Source organism: Gadus morhua, chromosome 13 (genome assembly GCF_902167405.1).
Source record: "Gadus morhua chromosome 13, gadMor3.0, whole genome shotgun sequence".
Taxonomy (NCBI): domain Eukaryota; kingdom Metazoa; phylum Chordata; class Actinopteri; order Gadiformes; family Gadidae; genus Gadus; species Gadus morhua.
Window position 1 is genome coordinate 11,201,161 of NC_044060.1, and position 25,216 is coordinate 11,226,376.

Here is a 25,216-nt window from a genome sequence, read left to right on the forward strand (position 1 = left end):
CTTTCTCTCTCTCTCATTGAATGAGGGAAAAGTACGTGCTCCCTCTTCCTTGAGACCTTAAGGAGTTGTGTGTTTCATGGTGTGTTTTCTACAGTTATGTCCTCCATCAGTAGAAATCTTGTAAAAGTGAAGGTGGAAGAGTTCCTTTGAACCACTTTGTGTTTGTTCGTTCTATTTCACTCTCTTCTCAATTTTCTTTTACTTTATCTTTCACTTTCTCTGCTCTGGTCTCTCTCTCTCTCCCTGCCTGTCCTTCATCTTGTGCACCATATTCATTCAATGTTTCTTACATTCCTGTCCTCTCCTCAAATCAGTGCGTCTCTTTACCTTTCTTTCTTTCGATGACTTTCTGTTTCTCATCTGCTCTCATGCCATGTATTGAAGGAGCAGTAAGCAAGATTTGTATGAAGTTACCACAAACCGACGAAGACATAATAAAGACACAAAAGAAAACAAACCTCTGCGCTAATCCCCCCCCACTAAATTATGTCCTTTCATGCCTGCACAGATCTGTATAAGTCATCTTCATAGATGATCTTCCTGGTTAATAGCTGCAAGACCAGCCCTTCCAGATTCTTGCTAGGAGGGTTGAACAATGTTTGACAGCCTGCTGCCAAGTCGTGAGCAGTATGACGTTTCTTTTAAGAACATTGAATTTACCGATAGCTTCCTGAAAGCTATGTTTGTAATTTGATATTTTTTACTGACTTACAGACATTTTGCCTACTGCTCCTTAAACAGACATATGTGATCGAACACAGCGACCGTACAGACGCTGTATCTCAGACGTCAGTAGGTTCTTGCTTTAAGGGCATTTTCCGTAATCGCCCTGTTGACGCAAGCGAAAAAACATGGACATGGGAATAAGCCCAACCAACTTCCAGGTGTTTCTAAAAGCATATGATGAATCAAGCCGTGACCCACGATTCTATAATCGAATGCTGGCGAAATGGAAAGAGGTGAACACGAGTGTGTGTCCGCATCTTGAACCATTTCGCTGACTGATTCTCTGGTAATAGTTTACGTGTTTTGTTTCCCTCTGCGGCTGCTCTGGGTTCAGTAAGAATCGGCCCTGGTGTGACTCATGCCGTGGGCTTTGATTTCCACACAGACATCCCTCCCTCTGCAATCAATACGCTGCTTAGCCTGATTGGGATTCTCAGTTTGCTTCTCCCGTCGCTCGTAGGAGGACTCTCTCGTTTGCGCTTTCTCTCTTCATGTCGTTTTTGTTGCTGTAAGTGCATGTTTCCTTGTGTCAATCAAAGTTCAGGTGGCGTACTCTGTCCGCCCTGTGGTAATTACCACACAAAGACCTCAAACAATGCAAAGAGACACACAGATGCACTCCCGCGCACTAGCACACAGACACATACCCCCTCATCATTGGCAGTAACAGTGGAACAGTGATTGCAGATCCACTTATGGAAATCCTGATGCATCTCTAGGATATGAATTGTTACATTCTTGTGTAAATAAAGAGCATAATTGTCACAATATGCTTCATGGCCAGAAACCAGCTCAGTGTGGACTTAATCTTCACTTAGACTGCAGCTACACAGCCACAAACTTGATTGGCCTTGTATTGTCAGGCATTTGCTCCCTAACTGACACACTATTTGCAAAGGCTGTCTGTCTGTCTGACTGTCTAACTCACAGACTCTTGTGCCAGTGGTGTGACACTGTAGAACTCAGTTTACCATGGCCGGGTACACACACACACACACACATTGTAGGTCAGTGTCGCTGAACGTGAAGGGCTTGGTGTTAGATCACTGTGTGTGTGTGAGACCTTTGCGTGGCTGTCATTGGTTCTTATCTGGACGAAGCCCAGCTGACAGTTCTGAAGAAGAGGTGCTGGGGGAGGCAGGGGCATTATTTATGTCAGTCCACTGCTTTCCCGCTCTTCTCTATCCTCCCATCATCTGTTTTCTCTCTTTCTGCTCTGCTTTTGTTGCGTCCTCCCCTCTGTCTCGCTCATCAGCTCGTTCCATCCTTGCCTATATCCTTGCATCTACAAGCACACCTAGCCTCTCTCTCTCTCTCTCTCTCTCTCTCTCTCTCTCTCTCTCTCTCTCTCTCTCTCTCTCTCTCTCTCTCTCTCTCTCTCTCTCTCTCTCTCTCTCTCTCTCTCTCTCTCTCTCTCTCTCTCTCTCTCTTCCCCCCCCCCCCCCCCCTCCATGGTTTATATATTATTAACCATGGCAGCTAGCGAAGCAGAGGAGAAGTTGTAATGTGGACCAGATGTAGAATGGGAGGGGCCATCCAGGAAATGTTTTTTGGCCATCACGTGAAGTATGTAATGCTCTCTGGGAGAACAACAATTTAACCAGCCAAAGTCGTCCATTGAGCGGAAGATTAGTGAAGGGAGGCCACAGGGTGAGGTCAGTCAGGTTGCCAGATAGATCCCAGCGGTTCACTGTCACAAACTCCCACAGTGAACTTTTCAAGGAGTGCTTGGCCCTCGTCGAGAAGAGTCAGTAATCACCTCTGGGACATCATGTGCTTTTAGTCATGCACACAGACATAGACACACAAAAAACACACACGCACACACATGAATATCTTCTGTATTTGGTCATTGATAATAACCAACAGTGCATGAGAATGCGACCTGCAACCAAAGAGACGTATAATTATATAAAGGGTTTCCAAAATCTAGTTTGGACGTAGTTCAGTTGTGCAATGTCACATTGCCCTGCTTTGTGTGTGTGTGTGTGTGTGTGTGTGTGTGTGTGTGTGTGTGTGTGTGTGTGTGTGTGTGTGTGTGTGTGTGTGTGTGTGTGTGTGTGTGTGTGTGTGTGTGTGTCACATGTTCTCAAGGAGGAAGGTGGGGAATAAGGGAGAGAGAGATTTGGCGTGTTTCTTTGGTCTCTCTGTCTCTCTCTGTCTGAGATATTGACTATTTCTAACCAAACTGTCCCACAGCCTATCTTCTACACCCCTCCGTTGCTGCCCTTGTTTTCTCCTTTAGTTTTGACATGATACAGAGTGCCTAGGGCAGCACATATGCAAACACACACGCACACACACAGAAGAAAAGGAACGAAAGATTTCCTAGCTGAAAATTTGAAAGCAGCACCTGGCAACCAGCATTAATCCCGCCAAGAGAAGGCAGGGAATGCTTAAAATTGTTTCCGTTCTAGAAAGAACTGCCTTGGCCAACAGAAGACTGCACATCTTCCCTTTCAGAAGTAAGCCACTGAGCCTGATGTATAGCATCCAAGGACAGCCTCGGATTCATACTGACTGAAAAAGGAATACAATGGGAAGTAATGTTGCTTATATGCCGCGTGTTACATTACATGTACATTTTAAGGGCAATGTGAGCTCTCTCATTGGAAGATAGCCTAATTGGTGAAAGAGGAAAAAAACAAGTTTAAGCTGAAATGACATTGAAAGAGCTTTTATGAGGCAGTTGAGCTGTATGTGAAGAAGAGGACAAATTCCCTGCAGGGCTGTGTTATTCTCGCTGTAATCCTCTGCCAATCAGAAAAGGACTGCACATTGTGCGTGTAGGTCATTTGAGCATAAGCAACACCCAAATGTAAAGCACTAATTTAAAGGCTGCGATGCATGCATATGGTCTTGTGCCCTTACCAACACGCGCATATGGAATATTGTGACATGATGGATTAGTGTGTGTGTGCATGTGCGTGCATTTTTCTGTGTGTGTGTGTGTGTGAGTCAAGTCACATGTCCCGGTGGTTTAATTATTCAGGCTGTATTAAATCTTCATTTCCACAACCCTCACTGTCTGCCTGCCTAATGGAGAATACAGATGAATATTGCATTCTTACCACCAACCGTGTATGCGTTTGGAGAAAAGTACGAGATAGAGCGCATGAAACGGAGAGAACAGGGGGGGAAAGATTTATGCAGAGTCACTGAGAGAAAGAGTGATGAAGATGGATAGAAATGTGAATATGTTTGCTCTGAATAAGTAAGCTCCGAGTTGGAATAAAAGAGTTAGGATGAAAAAGCAATGAGGGGAAGAGCAAGAGGCAGAAATGGAGGAAGTCAAACGGGGAGAGACTGCCAGCTAGGTGGAACAGAGAGGTGGGGAAGAAATACACGAGGAAGGATTCCTGTGTATGGTGTTTACATTATGGGCTACCTCATACAAGGCCAAACAGCTTGCTGTCATGGCAACTCCCTCCCTACAAGCCGTTACGATGCCTCGGCCCATTATCCATACGAGCAGTGATCGAAATGAATCCAATTAACCCCATTACGTATACAGGCTCTTTGTCCAGATACATTTATGTTTTTCATAACCATACACAATATAGTATTGATTGGATTTGTTTTGATGTAATTCATTTGTACTACTCTGGATTATTTTATTTTCTTCTCCATTGAGTGGACATGAAGGTCCCCTTTGAAGGTATAGTTTCTGGGGGGACAGGGGGGGACGTGTTGATGTCAATTGGGGAAATATGCATCCCGGGAGTCGCTGCTGAACCCTAACAAGAGGGGCTCTTTGTGCTGCTCGACTGGCGAACAAAAGACAGGACTTTCAATTTTTTTTTTTTTTTACAGTATTCTTTTTGGGATTATGCTGTTTTTACTACTGTGCACATATAGTGTTGACATAGTCATTCTGTACGAGTCACATAAAACTAACTAGGGGCATGAATTAAGTTCTTACAATTGGTTGTTCTATGCGTTTTTGTTGACTAATGCTTTGATGCCATGGTGCACAGTGCAATAAAATATGAACACCAAATTGTCGTTCATTTCCTAACAAACGTCAACTTCGGTTTGACACGCACCATTCCCATGGTGCCCCGCTGTGCCGGTACCCACAATGCAGCCGTGGTATCCACGAGGTGGCGAGGAGATAAGGCTCCTCGGTTCTCTCTCTTGAAACGAGGGGAGTGTGTTCAGAGGGCTGGTGAGAGGGACAGGGTGTGATGGCTGCTGACGTATCTGGGTTAAATTATAGACTGGTGGCATGGACGGCTGTTGTTCTTACTACTTGTTTTTGGTTTGGCGTTGACAAGTATCCATAAGGTAAAAAGAAAACTGAATGGCAAGATGTATAGTTGTACATATATATGTGTGTGTGTATATATATATCTCACATATTTCTCCATGCTGCATTGTTTTACAGCATCTCGTTGTCTGTGACTCGGGAATAAACCCTGTATGTTTGACAGCTTCCTTGTATGTTACCAATGAGGGATTGGAAGATGCCATAATCATATGCAAGTCTGGAAACATCAAAGCTGTGTGTGATTGTGTGTGTGTGTGTTTGTGTGTGACAGAACATATATCTTTGATGGGAGCATTCCCACTCGCCCCTTCGTAAAGCCTTCATAATCAACACTGAATAACATTCTTACACACACGCACACACTCCCCAGCATCCTTTTCAGAATTCCAATTCTTGTCTCTCTCTCTTGCTCTCTCGCTCTCTCTCTCTCTCTCTCTCACTCTTTCTCGCTCGCTCATAGTGTGAGCGAGGTGAGTGGGCGGACAATCTCCCAGTCCCTTTCAAGGTCCACTGTACCCTTTCCTCCAGCTGCCTCCGTGTTCCTCTGCATCTTGTTTCCTTATTAAGTCCTTCCACTCTTTCTTCTCCTCCTCAAAGCCTCTCTTTTTTGTTCAACTTGTCTCTCTCTGTCTCGCTAGCTCCTCTCTGTGTCCCTGGCGCTCCATCTCATTCCCACTGTAAACGCTTTCTGATTGGTCACAGCCGTTTTCCTCCTGACTTCTGCCTGCTAATGAGCCTGGCACGCACAAACGCACACACGCACGCCTTACACACGCGCACACACACTTTCTTTTTCTCTCTCTCGTGATCCACTCACTCACTCACTCACTCACTCACTCAAAGCATTGGCAATCACTCACTCACTCACTCACTCACTCACTCACTCACTCACTCACTCACTCACTCACTCACTCACTCACTCACTCACTCACTCACTCACTCACTCACTCACTCACTCACTTACTCAAAGCATTGGCAATCACTCACTCAAAGCAACAGCAATCCCTGCTCAGTTTACCATACACGGGATCTCCTCTGCCCCTTCCCGTTGCACCAGGACTCGGCTCCTACACAAGAATACCTCACTGGCGCGATCAACATTTTGATCTCATCTCCCCCATCCAACCGTTTGTTCTCTGCAGCATGCTTTAGGAGCGTATGCATTAGATTCTATAATGGGGGGCTGGTGTCATTGAAATCAGGCCACTCGCTCTTCCGATAAGCGTCTCCAACAACCCGCCCCGCGCGGCTGCTGACACTACGTCGATATCATGCGCTCTTTCGCCACCATACAATATGTATGAAGTCACATTAGCGTAAGGTAGTAGAATCAACCCAATGACATGTCTGTAGCTGCCCTCTTTAATATTTCATGTGTGATGATTCGGGGGAGTGGGTAGGGTGAATAATAACGGGGTGCTTAGCAAAAATGTTTTAGATCGGACAACTTCTGGTCAAAAGGCCACACAGGGCTCTGTGATAATGTTTAATGTCGGACCACCGCTGTGGCAGAGCCTGGATCAGGGAGAGGCAGCTAGACAAGCAATGTCGTGTGTGTGTGTGTGTGTGTGTGTGTGTGTGTGTGTGTGTGTGTGTGTGTGTGTGTGTGTGTGTGTGTGTGTGTGTGTGTGTGTGTGTGTGTGTGTGTGTGTGTGTGTGTGTGTGTGCTGAAGGGGAATGGGGTGGGTCATTTGTGCTAGTGAGGCTAAGATATTCCCTCTATATTCACCCTACTCAGGTCCATGACAGACACACTCATACACACACACACACACGCATGCATCCTCTCATCCAACTCCTCAGTGACCAAACCATGAACAGCCACCTCCCCTCTCCCCCACCTCCCACTCTGCCCATCCAACCCCCCTGGTGTCCCCACTGCTCCCCCGGATTGCTTTACTTCATTATTTAACGTGTTATTCTCCCCCACCCAGCCCCCACCCCCCCCACACACACACACACACACACACACACACACACACACACACACACACACACACACACACACACACACACACACACACACACACACACACACACACACACACACACACACACACACACACACATCAGGACCTACCCTCCCTCCCTGATCTACAGTCCTCACATCACAGAGCTGGTAATTAATTATGGATGGACTGTGGGAGGTTATGGTGTGGGGGTTGGGGGGGAGGGTCTGTCTTTAGTTAAAAACAATGCATGGTGTTTTTGGAGCTTTATTAATTTATATCTTGTCAGCCGTACGATGATCAGGCCCTCTGAAGTCTGTTTGGCTTTTGGAGACAGTTATTTATTTATATGAGTCATTTTATCTGTCTCTCTCGTTCCACTTTCCTTTTTTTCCTATTTTTTTTTAATTCCCTTGCCTTCATCATTTCCACGTGCATGGGATGTGCATGGTCACACATACACACACACACACACCCGCACACACATGCACATGCACACACAGGCACACACGTGCACACAGACACACAGATACACACACACGCACACACAACGGCACATACACAGGCACGCAATCTGCTCAACCAACTCATTATCTTCTCTGGGCGGATGTTAAAAGGTGTTTGCTCACCTGCGAATAAAGATTATCTTATCCGCCCATTTCTTTCCCCATTTTCTTTCCACGGAGCGTGAGCTAGGGGGGGGGGTGGTGAATCTGCAGCGTGGCATCAGACATCAGAGTGAATGGCAAATGAGGGAGGGGGTATTTCTGAAAGCGCGGCTGACCTAGAATGACAGCTGCACGCCAGGGAGGAGGTGCGTGGCGGCGCCCCATCAGCCAGCTCAATCACCCAGGCGTCTGCCACCACAATGTTGCGCCCCAATTTAGGTCAAAGTCCCACCGAAACAGTCACATCGTTGGCACTGAACGACAGCACAGCGACGGCTCGTTTGCAGCCTGTGTGACACGGTGCCAAAGCACGAGAAACATCAAATAGAAAACGGGTTGTTGAGTGAAAGAAATAACTTTATTGACATTTTTCGTGTTGACAGTGAGCTGAGTTTTGTGATGAGCGACTTTGTCTTCAGAGTTGAAAGTACCGCACACACCTACACGTGTTGTGTGCGTCTAATGTGTGTGTGGATGGTAATGGGTAGGACCCTCGTTGTGAGGAGGTAGTGCATGTAGGCCTGCACAGCCAGCAGGGAGAAACAGAGGTAAGGAAAACCTTCTGGCAGTATGGGAGGGTACAGAAAGGGGACTTGGAGGTCGCTTGCTTTGCGCGAACAACACACACGGGTGCGCACCCACGTGCGCACAACACACACACACACACCTGGGTACACTTACTATGAACCAATCAACCTATGTTTGTTTAGCTCTCGTGCTTTGTTTACTTAACTTTTCCGCTATTGGCAAGGATCGCAGCTGAACAAATTGTTTGGTATTTGGAGGTAACAGCTCCTAGCTGTAGTACAGGAAATACCTGCAACTGTGAAGGAAATGCAAAGTGAACAATCAATTGGAATAAGTGATGTTTTTAATGTGTCAATTTCCGCCCTGTGGTGGATCCACATAGAGTAAAGGGTTTAATTCATAAATCCACTCTCTTTGAGTGAATGCTTAGTCCCAATGGCATCAAACTGCGGTTGTTTCACCGGAGAGTGAAGTTCAAGTGCTCCTTGTGATTGTAGGACTTGGCACCAGGCATCACAGGAAGTACCTCCCCCTGGGAGTTGTGGGTAAAAGGGGGGGGGGGGGGGGGGGGACGGGACTAGAGTGCTAACCCAGCCACCCTGCGGTCAACCTGGAATCTCACACACACACACGCACACACACACATACTCTCTGACATACACACTTCCGGAAATTCCATCAGGATGGACTTTCATGTGGCCCAAAAAAGAAAAGAAAAAAATTCACTCGATGAAATGAAATTTAAGAAAGCTCCCTTTAAAAAAATGGTTAAATGGAGTGTAAGAGGAACTCACTCTGGGCTTCAAACAAATCCCCCTGGTGCCGTATTGTTTAAATGGGCTCTGGAGTTCGTAGCCCTAATGCATGCTTTGAACTGTTTTGGCACCTGTCACGAACGCTGAGGAGATCGTCGTCCCCATAGGGAGCGTTTCAACATCCCTTCATTGCTGTCAATTCACCCGGTCCTTTTCATCTCTTTTTTAGTCTACCCTCTTCTTCCATCCCCTTCTCCTGCTATCTACTCAGAACTATGTTCTCTCTGCCTGTGTCAGTCCGTCTGTCTGTCTGTATCTGGGGATGGGGGGGGGGCGGTCCTTGCCCCATCTTCTTCTCTGGAAGTAATGGTCTCTTGAAGTTGGCACCAGTGCTCCCGTTCGTTCCTTCACCTCTTCCACTTCCTGTCTTAGCCCCTCTCGTGGAGCTTTGCTTCCTGCTGTACTTTTATTTCTGTCGCCGGTGTAGTCATCATCATCTATCCTTGTGTATATCAAGCCATGCCATGACGACACTGATACACAGGAACCCAGGAACCACCCTACTTCTGGGAAGCCTTTTCATGGAGAGCATAATTACTAGTCATTCACGTGCGCGTTCTCTCTCTTCTTTATACAAGTAACAATTGCAAGGGAGGAGAAGAGACACGTGGACATGCTGTTTATCGCCAGCCGTCTCGCCCAGGGTCTGTCACGGCAGCTGTGGTTCACGTGTACTTTTTTATTTCCTTGCTTTTTCTTACACTGACTTATCTTGGCATGTTGGAGGACGTGACAGACAGACTCGGGGCGCTCTGGAAAGATAAGTTCCAGCTAGAAGGAAGGATGAGAAGCAGGCAGTCGAGGTGACGTCAGTTTGATACAGGGATGAATAAAACATTTGGTTTGCAACTGGTTGCAACTCGCTTCAAACCCTGGGACAGAATCCCTTGAAGGCATGTAAAATGCAATTTCCAATGTGAAATTATTCAGTCAGTGTACAAGTCCCCAATACTATTTATAAACATCTATACTGCACATGGACTGTTAAAAAAGGGACACTTCGCTAAGTTTGTATTGTGTTTTCTTTGAGAAAAGCTATTTTTCTCCTGTGAAGCCAGATGACATTAGCTCAAATCAATCCTCTTTCTCTGTTTTTTTCCCCTTCTTTCTATCGCTCCATCTCCCTCTACATCAATGTCCTGGCCTTGCTCCAGGCAGTTAATGAAGTACGAAGTTGTCGGGAAGGCCTTGGTGTGTGTGTGTGTGTTTGTGTGTGTCTGTGTGTGTCTGTGTATCCAAGCCATTTACGGGCACACGCCAGTAAACGATAGAGGGATGGATCAATAAAGATATAAAAAAGAGGGGATAAATAAATGAGACTGACTTTTTTTAAATTGAAACCATCTCATGCTTCTTCTTTGTCTATCAACCCCCATTCTTTCCCTTCCAGCACATCCGTATTTCTGTCCTTAACCCCCCCACCCAAACTCCCACCTCCAGTGCAGTTCATTATATATCTTGGTGTTTGTTGCCTGCGGTTACCTACAGTATTCCCTCTTCTCATTATCTTCCCAGGTCTGTATGTATGTATGTATTGTGTGTGTGTGTGTGTGTGTGACCATGACACGACGAGGGGCTAAGCCAGCTAATGAACACACACAGCAGCAGCATTGTGTTCAGCCCCCTACCCCTGCGGAGACGGACCCCAGTCTCTAATGTACAGCTGAGGAGAGACGGAGACGGGCGTGCTGGGGGGTGGGGTAGTACCATACAACACGCCGCGGCAGCACCATGGGACACCTACAGCTAGCTAGCTGGCTATTAGCCAGCGAGACATTGGGTCCCAACACACAACAGGTGTAGGACCAGTGTGTGCTGGGAAGGCATGGTTGAAGGGGCAGTGTGAATATTTTATAAGCAGGGCGTGAACCAACGTCCTCCCACTACCTCAAGTGGGTTGTTACCTGCTCCTCTGGTGCTGGGGTACCGCCTCCTCACTGCTGGGTACTCCATGTTGTTCCTGGAAGCTTGAGTTGTGTCAAAGCGGCCGGCCTGAGTGGCTAGATTGCATGAGCTGCATGTCCCCCCCCCCCCCCCCTAATTCATAATTGAATGGCATGGCCTTTGTTTATAGCTGCCTACGTTATCTGTGTTTCCCCCTAATGCCTTGGAGTTGATTGCACCGTGGCCAAATTTAACATAAACTCTCTGCACTGACCTCATTTATTATAGAACACACACACACACACACCCAGACACCCGAACAGGATACTCCTTTGGACAAAAAACGACCCAGACCTCTGTGGAAATAATATCAATGCAGAAATTGTACGCTTTGCTCATAAATTAACACACCCAAAACATACACAGACACAGACACACAGACACTGGGACACACAGACACTGGGACACACGCACCGATGGGCACACACACACACAGACACACACAGTCTCTCATACTCTCATACTCTTTATTCCACCAATTTATAACATTGACAAACACTCCAGGGCGGAGGAATTAGCAGATGGGCCTGCTTCCAGATAAGCTGGTCAGCCCAACTGACCTCGCCTCACACACATAAAAACGTAGCTCCGGAGCACATTCACAGGCACACTCGGTCTCCCAGAGCCCCACACTGTGACATAATACACTAGAGTCCATCTGACTGCCATAACAACGTCGGGCCCATCTTATGAGAGCACTGTTTTGTGAAGAGAGCGGAAACATTGTGTGTGTGTGTGTGTGTGTGTGGCTCCCAATGCCGAGGCATTCTAGCGCTCACTTGGTTTTAGGGGAGTTTAACATATGCTGCAAATCACACGGAAAGCCTTTAGCACCTCTACTGGACAAAATGCAGTACTGCAATGTCAATGTCTAGGTGGGGTTTGTGGCGACAAATTTATGTGACTCATTTCGGCAGGCCTGCTCTCCTTTTCCCTCACACTTGGATATCCTGCTGCAGGATCGTTTAGCGGCAGGGTGTTCCATTTTCAGCCGAGAGACACCGGGTTTGATTGTCCGAAATCTGCCATCCAACTCGTTAGCCTATCTTTAAAGCGTAACTTACTGAACCCCCATTTTCAGCTCCAATTCGAACACTGACATTTAAAAAAAGATATTTTGGGCTCAGGGTTCAAAGAAATGTTATACTCGTGGCTCCGACAAACGGCTACTTTAATGCTTAATGCCATGTATCTGACCTCACTGTCGGTTGCTCGTCATGAAAGGGACTAACAACATAACGACCTTCCAAATTATTTTTTTCATATTTTTCCCCCGCCCATCCGTTCTCCACCCATTCCGAACATAGCAACACGATGAACGACAGTCAACCCTAACCTTATTCCCCCCCTCTCTTTCCCCCCCCCAGGACTGCCCCCAGATCCTGCCCTCCACCCAGATCTACATCCCGGTGGGCGTGACCAAGCCCATCACCCTGGCCGCCAAGAACCTGCCCCAGCCGCAGTCGGGCCAGAAGAACTACGAGTGTGTGTTCCACATCCAGGGGGAGACGTACAGCGTCACGGCCCTGCGGTTCAACAGCACGTCTATCCAGTGCCAGAAGACCTCGGTGAGTCTGGGAGGTGGGAGAGGAGGTGGGAGGGGAACACATTGAGAATGGGTTAAGCAATCAGTCTTTCTATCGCCGTTATCCTGTGTTGGCCTGTGGATGTCGAACAGGTGACCGGATGCTGGCCTGGTTCGGAGGGAATCGACTCAGTCTTTTTAAATAACGGCCCTCCCACCACTGGCGGGGGGGTCGGGGTCGGGAGAACATGTTAAGCTTTGTGCAACATCACAGCTCTGACCCCAGCCAGGTCACAAGATGACCCCCCCCCCCCCATTGACCTCCCAGCTGGTGGTGCTCTATAGACTTTATCCGAGGGACTCTTGCTTGCTCTTTGGTTACCATAGATACAATAGAACAATCATGTACCACTTATGGCCCCCAATGTTGATGATAGTGGATGATAAATGGCTGAGGTGGTCATGATGTCATCTGAGCGGGCACAACATATGCAGTTGCACACCGTCCTGGGCTCAATCTGTCTATTAATAAGAGGCTGGTTGATTGATTTATTGATTCCACAACAGCTCATGGATTGGTTTCTCCCCTGACGACGAAACATTAGCCAATTGTAAATCTGTTAAAACAATGGAATAGCGATATAGGATACATCGGAGTTATAATACTGTCTGTGATGATTCTACCAATACCTTTTGTATTGTGTGTTTATTTAATGGGATGAGGAGTTCACCCCTGGAATGTAGTTTTGATGTTTGCTGTAGGCCAGCGTTGTGTGCACGGGGCCTGAAGTGAGTGCATTTTCTTGCCTCATCTTAGGCTGTGCTTTCTGCAGTAAGGAGCCTGGGCTGTCGTTGACAACTGTCTGAGTGCATTTTCCCTGGTGGCATTTGTTAAATGATTGAAGTTGGCATGAAAAGGTAAATTGAATGGATGTTGCCACTGCAAATTTATATTCTATCCAACATAGACTCACATATGATGAAGAAAGTAAATAGGCGCTGAACCACCAAATTATTTATTTATTTTTGTAAATATGATATTGATTTTTGCAGAAGCCCGTCTGCATTATTATTGCGCGTGGGCTGAGTGATGTGGAGATGTGTGCCAGATTAACGACCGCTCATGGACATTTTTCATTTTGTCATAAGGAGGGCAGAGTGTGTATTTTCTCACAAGGTGTGTAGATTCTGAAGTTGGTTCCTAGTTGAGAACTAGATTGATCATGTTTACATCTCAACGGTACACCTCTTTATTTCCATCACATTTTTCGCGCTCTCTGTCTCTATATCTCAGTCAGTCAGTCTCTCTTTCTGCCTCTGTCTCTCTCTTTAACAGGGTATATCTCCCGCTGTCTGTCTGTCTGTCTGTCTGTCTGTCTGTCTGTCTGTCTGTCTGTCTGTCTGTCTGTCTCTCTCTCTCTCTGTCTCCCTCGCTCTCTGTCTCCCTCGCTCACTCTCTCTGTCTCGCTCTCTCTGTCTCTCTCTGTCTCTCGCTCTCTCTGTCTCTCTCTGTCTCTCGCTCTCTCTCTCTCTCGCTCTGTCTCTCGCTCTCTCTCTCTCTCTCTCTGTCTCGCTCTCTCTCGCTCTCTCTCTCCCTCTCTCTCTCTCTCTCGCTCTCTCGCTCTGTCTCTCTCTCTCTCTCTCTCTCTCTCTCTCTCTCTCTCGCTCTGTCTCTCGCTCTCTCTCCCTCTCTCTCTGTCTCGCTCTCTCTGTCTCTCTCTCTCTCTCTCTCTCTCGCGCTCTCTCTCTCTCTCTCTCTCTCTCTGTCTCTCGCTCTCTCTCTCTCTCGCTCTGTCTCTCGCTCTCTCTCTCTCTCGCTCTGTCTCTCTCTCTCTTCCTCTCTGTCACTCTCTCACCCTCCGTCCGTCACACTCCATCTCTGTCTCCGTTTCTCCCCATCTCTCCCCTGCGTTTCCTCTCCGGTGCTCATTATCTCGGCTGTTGTGCCCTATATCAAGGTACCTCCCCTTGCAACGCCGCGTCTTGATTGGCGGCACCGACGTTATTGATTCGGCTTTAGATCAGAGTGTACTACATGACATTTTAACATGTCAAACACCGGAGCTATTAAGCTAGAGATTAATAGGGGAGGAAGAGGAGAAAAAAAAAAGAAAAAGAGCCCGTAGCAATTTTTAACTAATTAGCTTTAACACCTTGAAGCGCTTTAAACACTTCTGGCACGTTTAATATGCAACATCCCACCAATTGGGGCTGCCACTTTGTCAACCCCCGGTGAAATAGGAAGACGCGTGCCGGTGGGATTCTACCCCCCCCCCCCCTCGCCACAACCAGACGGCTCCTCGTCCTCTGTGACAGCATCGGGGGGGAAAAAGGGTCTGACACAGACACCCCGCGCCCGGACGGATAGTCGTTAGGCCGCTGCGCCCGTGCACGGCCAGTTGTTTGTGAACCGAGCGCTAATTAGCTAGGGACCAGCGCTGTTCTCTCTCTGCGGAGACGTCCGTTTGTTATTGACTGTTTATTCTCGCTGCTAGCTAAGTGCAGTCGGCTTCTTTTCCCCACACCCCCACTGCTCATTCCCCCCCCCCCCCCCCCCCCCCAAACAAAAAAAAGAACATCTACATTTCTCCGTTTGACGCCCCGGAAGACATGCTAACAGCAATTACCCTTCAGTTGTCAGCACTTAGCCGCTGTTAGCAATTATCCTTCTGGACTTGACCGCGTCGTCATATTTTAATAAGACACGTAGGCTGCATCAGGTCCACACCAGGGCTTGGTTTAGAAATGAGCGCATGGATTAAAAGGTGCCGGCTGCATTAAGTTTCTATTAAAGCGCGCGCCTCGTTCAGGCTTGAACTTGCGGTTATAATTGCGTTGCATAAATTATTACATAGAGCCCTTTTTATAGCTCATTACGTGGTATTTCAAAAGAATGAGCATTTCAAATAATGGTGTGTTCATTTATAGATCATCATAACTCTCCGAAACACGGTGCATGTGCATACGCCTCCTGTGTGTGTCCCTGCTTGTAGCGTGTGTTCTGAAAACCGCCAAGTGAATCATGTATGAATCTGCAGGGGGAAAATAGACTTAAGCCCGTCTGACACACTCTGCAAAGGCACAGGAGCTATATTGATAAGCCCTCATCTGTGTGTGTGTGTGTGTGTGTGTGTGTGTGTGTGTGTGTGTGTGTGTGTGTGTGTGTGTGTGTGTGTGTGTGTGTGTGTGTGTGTGTGTGTGTGTGTGTGTGTGTGTGCGCGCTAACAGACACCCTTTCAAATGCCTTGGGCGATGTATCGTGTTTGTGTGTGTGAGTCCTTCAGTGCCAATAGCTATTGCTGAGAGACTACAGGGGTCCATTCTAATCAATGGTGTAAACACACGGTGTTAATCCCTATTTTAGCCTCTTCTCTCCGATACACACACATAGACATGGGGTGCAGTGGTGTTGTCCACCATCCCCAGACACTCTTTAATGGCTATAAGACTATAGCATTAGAAAACATCTTAAATCACTAGGGGTAACGCCTTTACTCAAACGGCTGCAAATGGAGATGAAAGAAGGTGAGAGGGTGAGAAAATGGAAGCAAAAATTGGAAAGAGAGGGAGACAAAGAGAAACAGAGTGATGAATAGGAAGAGAGTGGTCAAGAGAGACGGAGAGTGATAAAGAGAGAGCGAGCATGAGGGAGAGACTGGCAGGAACAAAGGAAAGAAGAGAGGGGTTGTTTTAAGGGACTGAACCCTTTTGACAATAAACGCATCTCCCCAAGCCCCCGGTTCCCCCATTCTGGAATAATGCAATCACAGCATTCAATGGACCAGATTTATTTTTTGATTTGTTTCATGAATAACAGAATATCAATGGCTGGCTCATGTTCTGTATCCAGTTTCCCACACAGTACTCCTTTTACATTGAAAGGCCCATCTCAGTTCTCCTGTATAGTAACCCCTGACAGGACACTGTCAATATCAGACCCTATGTGACACACATGATATAGGATACTGTAACATTAGCTCCATGCTAACCTTGTTTGGTATTGGCTGTCCATATCCGCTAATGGGAGAAATAGTGCCCCTATGGTACTCCTATATTGTGTTACTCTACTTGTACTGACTTATTCTAAAAGGCGAGACAAGTGAATCACAAGAGATAAAGAGAGTAGAGTTCAGCTGAGCGAGAAATATACAGAATGTGTCTATACAGGAAACAAACAAGCCGCTCATAAGATCTTCATGGTAGCGCTTGCATGATATGTTAACACAGAAACCATTTATTTAATACTGTAGTCAACAGACAAGCTTGCATCAGTCTTACAGCAAAACCAACAAGTACAAAAGCTCAACTAAACAGAATGCTTATCAAATTGAAAAGCTCGGTCTAAAATAATAGATGTTGACGCAATGTCTGCAATGTGTACCACAAACCACTTTTTGTTTGATGTTTGAAATTTGTCTAATGTTACATATGATGCCAATCCAACAATCCTCCCAAGTGCCCAAGTCTCCATTTCTCTTAAAACATTCAGAAAACTGGCCCTGTGTGGTGTTGCATATCTGAAGAATATTGTACAGGATTGTTTCTCCACACAGACTAGTTAAGAGCCCTTGTTGTAGACTAGATTGCTGCAGACAGCTCTGCCAGCCTCTGGTTTAGCTGGGGGACTCACTTAAAAATCCATAGCAGGACTACGCATATTACTCAATGATAAACATGTGTATCTCCTTTAGGTCTGGTTCAAACTGCTGAACAAGAGTTCAAGGATTCTCGATTCCATTTTATTCTTTCCAGTCGTAGCTTTGAAGGAGTTTCCCTTACACTACAAAAGATAATCTCATCCCATCTCACTTTCCTTCACAAAAATACATTCAGACTCCAGACATTCACACAGTTGATGTATAAAGTCCAATCTAGCTTGGTTAAAGTGTGGGTAATGTGATCAACTCAGGCAAGCTTTCCCAAGGTCCACTCCAGGATTAAGTGTTGACGAACGAGCAGGCATAGATGCGATGAAGAACCTTGACTTTCCCCGTTGCCAAATGAACCGATATTACAGCTGACAACCATGGACTGCCTGCAGTCTGTCTGGCCGTATGGTTGTGGTTAGCAAAGGTCACCCGCTATACCCAAAACAACAGGCTTCCCGATCCCTTCCTTCCTGTTGGCTGACACTGACCAGACATATTCCCGCTGCGAGGGCCAATCAGAGGCTGAGGTCGAGGCCATGGGCCAATTAGATGCAGAGATCTGGTCTCGGAGCGGGGCGTTGAAAGCCAGAAGGGGGAAGCGAGCTAGTAAACACAGATGCACACAAACGCACCACACCCCAAAGACACCGGGACGCCATGCAGCGCAGGCGGGGTGTGGGGGGGAGCAGAAGACGAGGGAGGGAGGGAGGGAGGGAGAGAGGGAGGGAGGGCGGTGGGAAGGGAGGGAAGGGGATAAAAAGTGTGAGAGCGACTGATTGGACGCAGCTGGGAGCTATTTGAAAACCTACAGAAAGAAAGAAAAAAACCTGAAGGGAAAAAAATCTTGAGTTTACTTTTCGTTTTTTTTTCTTTCAATCTGGACATTTTGCGTGTTGTGTTCTCTCTCCCTCTCTCGCTCTCTCTCTCTCGATCTCACTCCCTTTCCTCTGCGCTCAACTTATTTATTCCGTCTCTCCCGTCCATATTCCCCCCACCTCGTATGTATTCCTCTTTTCCTCTCCCTCCATGGCGGACGGGAATGAGAGTGGACAGATAATATCAGCGCGAGCCTTACACCATTACCTTCTGTCTGATAAACCAGTTGGCCACTCCATCAGCCCCTCCCCTCCTCCCCCCCCCCCCCCCCCCCCACCGTCCCCTCTGTCCCTCCTTTCCAAAGGTGGGGAGAAAGAAAAATAGATGCCAAGGCAGGAGAAGTCTAGTCTTGTACAGGACAGAAGAGTCTTTTTCTTCTCTCTGTGTGTGTGTGTGTGTGTGTGTGTGTGTGTGTGTGTGTGTGTGTGTGTGTGTGTGTGTGTGTGTGTGTGTGTGTGTGTGTGTGTGTGTGTGTGTGTGTGACTCCAGCAGCTGTTTGATAAGGCCTAGATGGGCTGTATCAGGGGACCTGATGGCATCCAATTAAGGCAGATAAAATGATGATGAATTGCAGTCGGCTCCGGAGATGGACGCTTGTTTGTGTGTGTGTATATACGTGTGTGTACATAATGCTCCGGCAAGATTAAGCGCACGCACACACAGACACACAACTGACGGACACAAACGCAATTACAGGAAAGCAAGGAAGCAAGTTAGCGAGCTCATGTGGATGAGAGGAATATTCAGAGAATAAACAGATGTGTTTGTGTGTGCGCGTGTGCGCGTGCGCGTTCATGCCTGCACGTGTATGTGAGAAAGTTATAGAGAGGAAGAGAGGTGAGATTATAATGAGAGCATGTGGAGATGGAAGAATCAGTCAAGGGATGGGTTGGTGTTTTTTTTTCCAGAACAGTCGGGTGCCCTTGCTGGGTCTTCAGGAGGGAGGGGTTATTACATAACACCCCAATCTCCTGCCGTCACCCACCGTCCACGCCGCTTTGTGTCTTTGTGTGCGTGTGTTCTTCAGACAGTGTGGCGCAACTGGCAACGTTTTACAAAAAAATAAAACTATGTTCTTGTTTACTATCGACTTTGTAAAACTTTTTAAATAGTTTGAGTTTTTCCTCCCTTCCCTCGCCACCCTGGACTTATCTGAGCTGACTTAAAACCAAATTACATATTAAAAAAAAAAGAAGAGAAATGCGACTTGGCCCTGAGAGGTACCTGAAACACATACACAGACACATACACGCACGCGCGTGCGGGGCTCCGCGTGGCGGCGGAGACAGGGCTAATGAGGGGCTGGCTGATGGGCGGTATTGCACTGGGTGAAGTGGCGCGTGCTACGGGCTGGTCTGGCATAGCCTGGCACAGTTTAATGAGATATAAACACTGGAGCTGCCACCGCAGTCAGCCACCACACACACTGACAACGCTTTTTAATTGGCCCGCCAGCTCTCTGTGTATATGTGAATATGAGTGTGTGTGTTTGGTGAATGTGTTTTGGTGTGTGTGTGTGTCTGAATATGTTTTGGTGTGTGTGGGCCGGTACAGTCCTGTGTGGCCAGGCCATTAACCGGCTGACTTGCTGTGGATATATTCCCTCCCTCATGTCTGCTCTTACTCATCTCTCTCAGGCAGACACAACAGGGCACATCCAGTGCTCCACACTGCAATCCCTAGTCTCTCTGTCCATTTATCGCTGTCCGTCTCTCGCAATCTCACAATCTCTGTCTTTTATTCTGTCTCTCACTCCATTCTCTCACTCTCTCTTTCCTCTCTTACTCTTTCTCCCTCCTCCTCCATTGCTCTCTTCTGCATTCTCTCTCCCCCTCCTTTTTCTCTCTCTCTGCCTCTCCCCCACAGACAGGTGAAGACCATCTCTCCCACGCTCTCGTTTCTGCCTAATAAGAATTAATTGGAGTCCTATAAATCAGCATATGGCAGCATCTCTGTCCCCTTCAATCCTCCCTTTCCTCCCCACACTCCATCTCTCTCTCTCTCTCTCTCTCTCTCTCTCTCTCTCTCTCTCTCTCTCTCTCTCTCTCTCTCTCTCTCTCTCTCTCTCTCTCTCTCTCTCTCTCTCTCTCTCTCTCTCTCTCTCTCTCTCTCTCTCTCCCAACCCTATCTTTACATCCAGCTCTGGAGTTTTGCTCTTATGCCCCATCTCTTGGTCCTTTGCTTGTTCTCCCCTTGCGCTTGTGTTTCTTGACCATTTTCTCTCTCTGTCTGGAAATAATAACAGGAGAAGGATTTAGGTGTGTGTGTGGGAAGGGGTTGTGTGTGGATGTGTGTCAGGGGACATTTGTGGTAATGGCAAAAAAAGAATCTGCCTTTCGTACACGTTGAGGTCCAGCAGGCTTATACTAGCTTAATGTGTAGGCTAAAAAATAGGAAACATTGGCTATGGCAGCATTATTTTTTCCCATAAGCCAGCGCTTTTCTCCCCCTTCCTCTCTTATTTTGATGGTTGACAAATTAGTGTGTGTGTGTGTGTGTGTGTGTGTGTGTGTGTGTGTGTGTGTGTGTGTGTGTGTGTGTGTGTGTGTGTGTGTGTGTGTGTGTGTGTGTGTGTGTTGTCTGGCCGATAAGCTGGGTAAATGGGTCCTGCCCTGCACAATCCTGTTAGCATTAGCGATTAGCGCCATCTAACGGACCACTATTATGACTGGTGGGTAATTCCCTGACCTCACAGACGCACAAACACACACCCACAAACATACACCCACACATACCTTCCCTAACATACAAACTTACCAGCTATAGTGGGAGGATTAACACTTGATCCTTGATTAGGAGCCTATATCTGCCTCTAAGGTGTGTGTGTGTGTGTGTGTGTGTGTGTGTGTGTGTGTGTGTGTGTGTGTGTGTGTGTGTGTGTGTGTGTGTGCGTGTGCGAGGAGGAGGAGGACGAGGATTGGGTGGTTCATGGGGACTGTATCTATACTGACATCATTGAAAAAGCTCAACTTTTCTCTGCAGTGTTCCATCCCGGGCCTCTCAGCAAGCGGGCGGACACAGCCCGTCTCTCTGTGTGAGTTATCCAGATGGAGGGAGGGAAGCAAAGGGGGAATGAATTTAATGTGTGTTGTATTGTTGGAACATAATTTGTAACACCTGTCATGGTCACCTTGAGGGAGAGGGGGGGCGGATGGACAGACTGACTGAGAGAGGGCAACAGACGGTGAGAGATTGAGAGACAGATAGACGGACAGACGGAGCAAGAGAGAGACGGAGGGAGACATAGAGAGTGAGAGAGAGAGACGGAGAGAGAGAGAGACGGAGAGAGAGAGAGAGAGAGAGAGAGAGAGAGAGAGAGAGAGAGAGAGAGAGAGAGAGAGAGAGAGAGAGAGAGAGAGAGAGAGAGAGAGAGAGAGAGAGAGAGAGAGAGAGAGAGAGAGAGAGAGAGAGAGAGAGAGAGAGAGAGAGAGTCAGTCCGAGAGAGAGAGACAGACTGACAGACAGGCAGGCAGAGAGAGATAGACTGAGGGAGAGGGACAGACATTCTCTTGCGGCCCATCCCAGGTAGGCTCGCCCCCCCCAGCCAGTTTGCTATTTTTAGCCCATGTGGGCGCTGAGTGTGCGTCCCACTTCAAGATGACTAATTATTGGGTGGTGACCCCCACATAAGGTACCCCTTGTTCCCCGCTCACCCCCCACAAACACGCCTCTCTCCACACTCTATCCCCTCATCACCAGCACTGATAGCCCAGCTGGTTAGTTAACCACGTCTGTGTGTGCAAATAATCCCTTTATTCCGCTGATGTGTGTGTGTCTGTGTGTATGTGTTCTGTTGCGTCGACGTGTGTCTGTGTGTGTGTGCGTTTGTGTTCCCTGGACGCGCTTGCCTTGTGTAACGAGGCCATTGGGCTATGAAAGTTTAATAAGGGAGCAATGAGAGTAGATGGGTTTTTGGGATCATAAACCCAACCTGTATAGCCCCCCCCTCTTACACACACACACGCGCACGCGCGCGCACACACACACACACACACACTCCTTCGTCGCCATTTACACACATTATGACACGCACAAACAGAGGTTCACACACCTGACAAAATATTCATGGTCATGCTGTGTGTGAGAAGTCCCAGCATTTCTCACTGCCCTGGCCCCCAGTGTGTTAATCTTTATGGTCCCAGCTCTGTGTGTGTGTGTGTGTGTGTGTGTGTGTGTGTGTGTGTGTGTGTGTGTGTGTGTGTGTGTGTGTGTGTGTGTGTGTGTGTGTGTGTGTGTGTGTGTGTGTGTGTGTGTGTGTGGTTCCCTGGCTGACTGGGTGGTCTTTGGGTCTGGGAGAGAGCGGTGAGGTATTACAGAGATGGGAAGGAGGGGAGGTTAGGAGTGCATATGTGCCGTGCAGAAGTCAATATGAAAGTCAAACCCTGAGGCAATATGTAACCTTGCTGTTGTTCAGAAACCAGTTTTTTCCCCCTGTGTATGGACTTCAGACACACAGCATGTATAAATGATATGCATGCATTGGAATCAATACTTTTCGTACACACATAAATATTAATATGTATACACATCTAGGAGCATATGCAATGCTCCGGGTGTGATTTCTATTTTGAAAATGCTGCTCTGCTTTTATTATTCATAAATCAAGTGCAGCGTAAGGGTGAGCGAGAGGAGCACATAACGCAACACTAGAAGAGTGAGGAAAAAGAGAGGGAGAAAGGGCGAAGGGAAGAGAGACGAGAACATAACGCAACACTAGAAGATAGAAGAAGCAAGAGAGAGAGAGAGAGAGAGGCAGGCAGACAGTGTTCGGGTCAAGTCAGACGCGTCAGAAAAGAAATTGAAGACGCCAATTTCCCTTAAGCTTCCTGCAGCGTAGCTGCCTATAGCCTGGCTCCCGGCCTGTCATACCACGTGTACACGGATGGTGTCCATAGCATCACCTGAGCTTCTTATCTACTGTGCCACACTATGCCACGTCTCCCCCTCTCCCCCTCTCCCTCTATTTCCTCCTTGTCCCGCCTCCTCCTCCTCCTCCTCCCACATTCTCTATCTCCCACTTTTATTTCCCTGCTCCTTTGGCTTTGAGCTGAGCCATGTATTATTGTTTTCCTTTTCTCGTCACATCATCTCCAGAACACACACATGCAGTTCCCTCTCCCTGTTAAGTAAGTACAAGTGGTCCATTAGGAGTCTGTATCAGTGGAACGGCTTGTAGTTCAACACTTGCTCACTTGATGTATTTACTCACTGGCCACTAGGGTTGGGAATCGAGTGTGTCCCTCAGCTCCTGGATGGAGTGAGAGTTACCTGTTCAATAAGTAATGGCCCCTGAATCAGTAAGAGCACTGAAACACGGGAAGAGAACCAAACAATGGGATCGACCACAAAGTAAGTGAGTAAATGCTGAAAATAAGTGAATTCCTCCGTGGGAAGTCTTAAGACGGGCGCCACAAATTGGATATTGACCTATGCACCGCGATAGGTCTAAAATCGTCCAATCGGAGGATTCATTATGAAAGCATGAAATGAATCAGCCAATCACACATTGACCCGTTTTACCACATTGTTCTCTCATCGGCTAAAGCCCATTTTGGATTTCTTATCGCCCCCACCCCCTACTCTCCCTTTTCTTATCTCAATATGAATGTGCCCACTGTTAACAATGGGACGAGTCCCCCAGTGGAACTGAGTGTGAGGGTCCGATGGTCACGGCTCTCGTCGCGGCAGGCTCCAGCGTGGCTGGGCAGGCAGCCTCGGGCTCCGGGCTCTTTCACTCCGGCTTTATCGTTTCTCTTCTGGAGGGAGGGAGGAGGGAGGGAGGGGGCAGGCAGCGGGGAGGGGAGGGGTGGGGTGAACAGTCTCCCAACCTCCCCTGCTATCCATCACCCCAAGGCCATCTGAGATAGCGGCGGCGATACCGACCGCTACCAGTGCTAGTGAGAGTTAGTGGGCAGTGTTTGATCGACAGGGGGAGTTAAGGGGTAGCACGGCCTATTATCCCTCAGCCGTCACTTCCAATAGGATCGCGGCAGGCGTAGGGAAGGAGGCGGGCACGGCGGTCCAGGGGCTGTTTGGTGTCACATTGAGGAACAGAGAAATGCAGAGGGAGGGATCATGTCTAGCCATGAATGTGTTTAGAATGTCGCTTTATTTAATCTAATGTATGTTAATGTATGACCCGCCGTGGGACTGCAGATGTAAACTATCCTCTGAATAGCTCTGACATTTACATAAATGTTTATTAACATGTACGGTCAGTCAAATCCACTTATTTTAAGAATGTTAATACGAAAAAACGGTATGACACATTTATTTAATTGAAAGGCATTGTTTTTTGCATTGTGTTTATGACTAAGGAATAATAGTGCATTTAAAAATGCATGGTATATTTGTAAACTGAGTGAATGAAGACGTGTACCGAGGCAGTCTGAGGCAGAAGGCTGCACTTCCTCTGTGACTAAAAAGGGATGCAAGGGAGGATTCTCACGTAAGCCGTGTCTCTCTAAATCACACCGTCGTTGCCCCCCCCCCCTCTCACCTCACAGTATCTCAACCCGTTTAGAGGGAATTCCACCAAGAAGATTCAAACGGATTACACCGACGATGACTCAATTACATTTCAACTCTTATTAGTTTGCGATGCAAAAAAATGAAATTAGACGAGAATACTATTATCTCACGAGCTGTTTATTGCGCTTTGCATTCGTCTCTCGGCTGGAGTGAGTGAGTGAGTCACACACAGTGGAGCGAGGCTGCTGATCTGTTCTAATCTCTTTCTGGCAACACGGCACTGGCTTGTGCCCGGTGTTAAAATCACAATATATATCGGCTTGCTCATCGCTCACCTTTTTATGACCGTTTAACTTCCACCAGGGCCTTGGGCTGTTTTGTTACTGCCTTGTGCTTTTGTCGAATTTCTATCAAAGTATACTTCTTTCTCCATATAAATCTGTGTATTCCCCAGTGACAACCTGACCCTGTCTGGCTGGTGGGTTTAATGCCATGCTCTACCAATAGAGCTGAACAGGAAATACTTTGTTGTTTATTATTGTATTTTTGTTTCTGTATTTAAAAAGCTGCAAATGAAATCCGTGTTTTAACCTGATTTTTTTTTTTCTCCTTTTGGTTTCAGTATACCTATGAGGGCAATGACATCAGCGACCTACCAGTGAATCTGTCCGTGGTGTGGAACAACAACTTTGTCATCGACAACCCCTACAACATCAAAGGTAAGCCAAGCCCCCAAATATGCGCCAAAAAGGTTCACAATTAAATTGGCTACCCGTGCTATTTGCGGCTGTCGTA

At 47.3% G+C, this 25,216-nt stretch overlaps 1 protein-coding gene across 2 annotated transcripts in view; it reads left to right on the top strand.

The window, feature by feature from the left end:
- plxna1b (plexin A1b) overlaps positions 1-25,216 on the top strand; it is a 170,232-nt gene that overhangs the window by 98,380 nt on the left and 46,636 nt on the right. For both annotated transcript variants that reach the window (XM_030374090.1, XM_030374092.1), the window contains exons 10-11: positions 12,268-12,468; positions 25,044-25,140. In XM_030374090.1, coding sequence (XP_030229950.1) covers positions 12,268-12,468; positions 25,044-25,140 — 298 coding nt within the window. The remainder of the gene's footprint in view (positions 1-12,267; positions 12,469-25,043; positions 25,141-25,216) is intronic.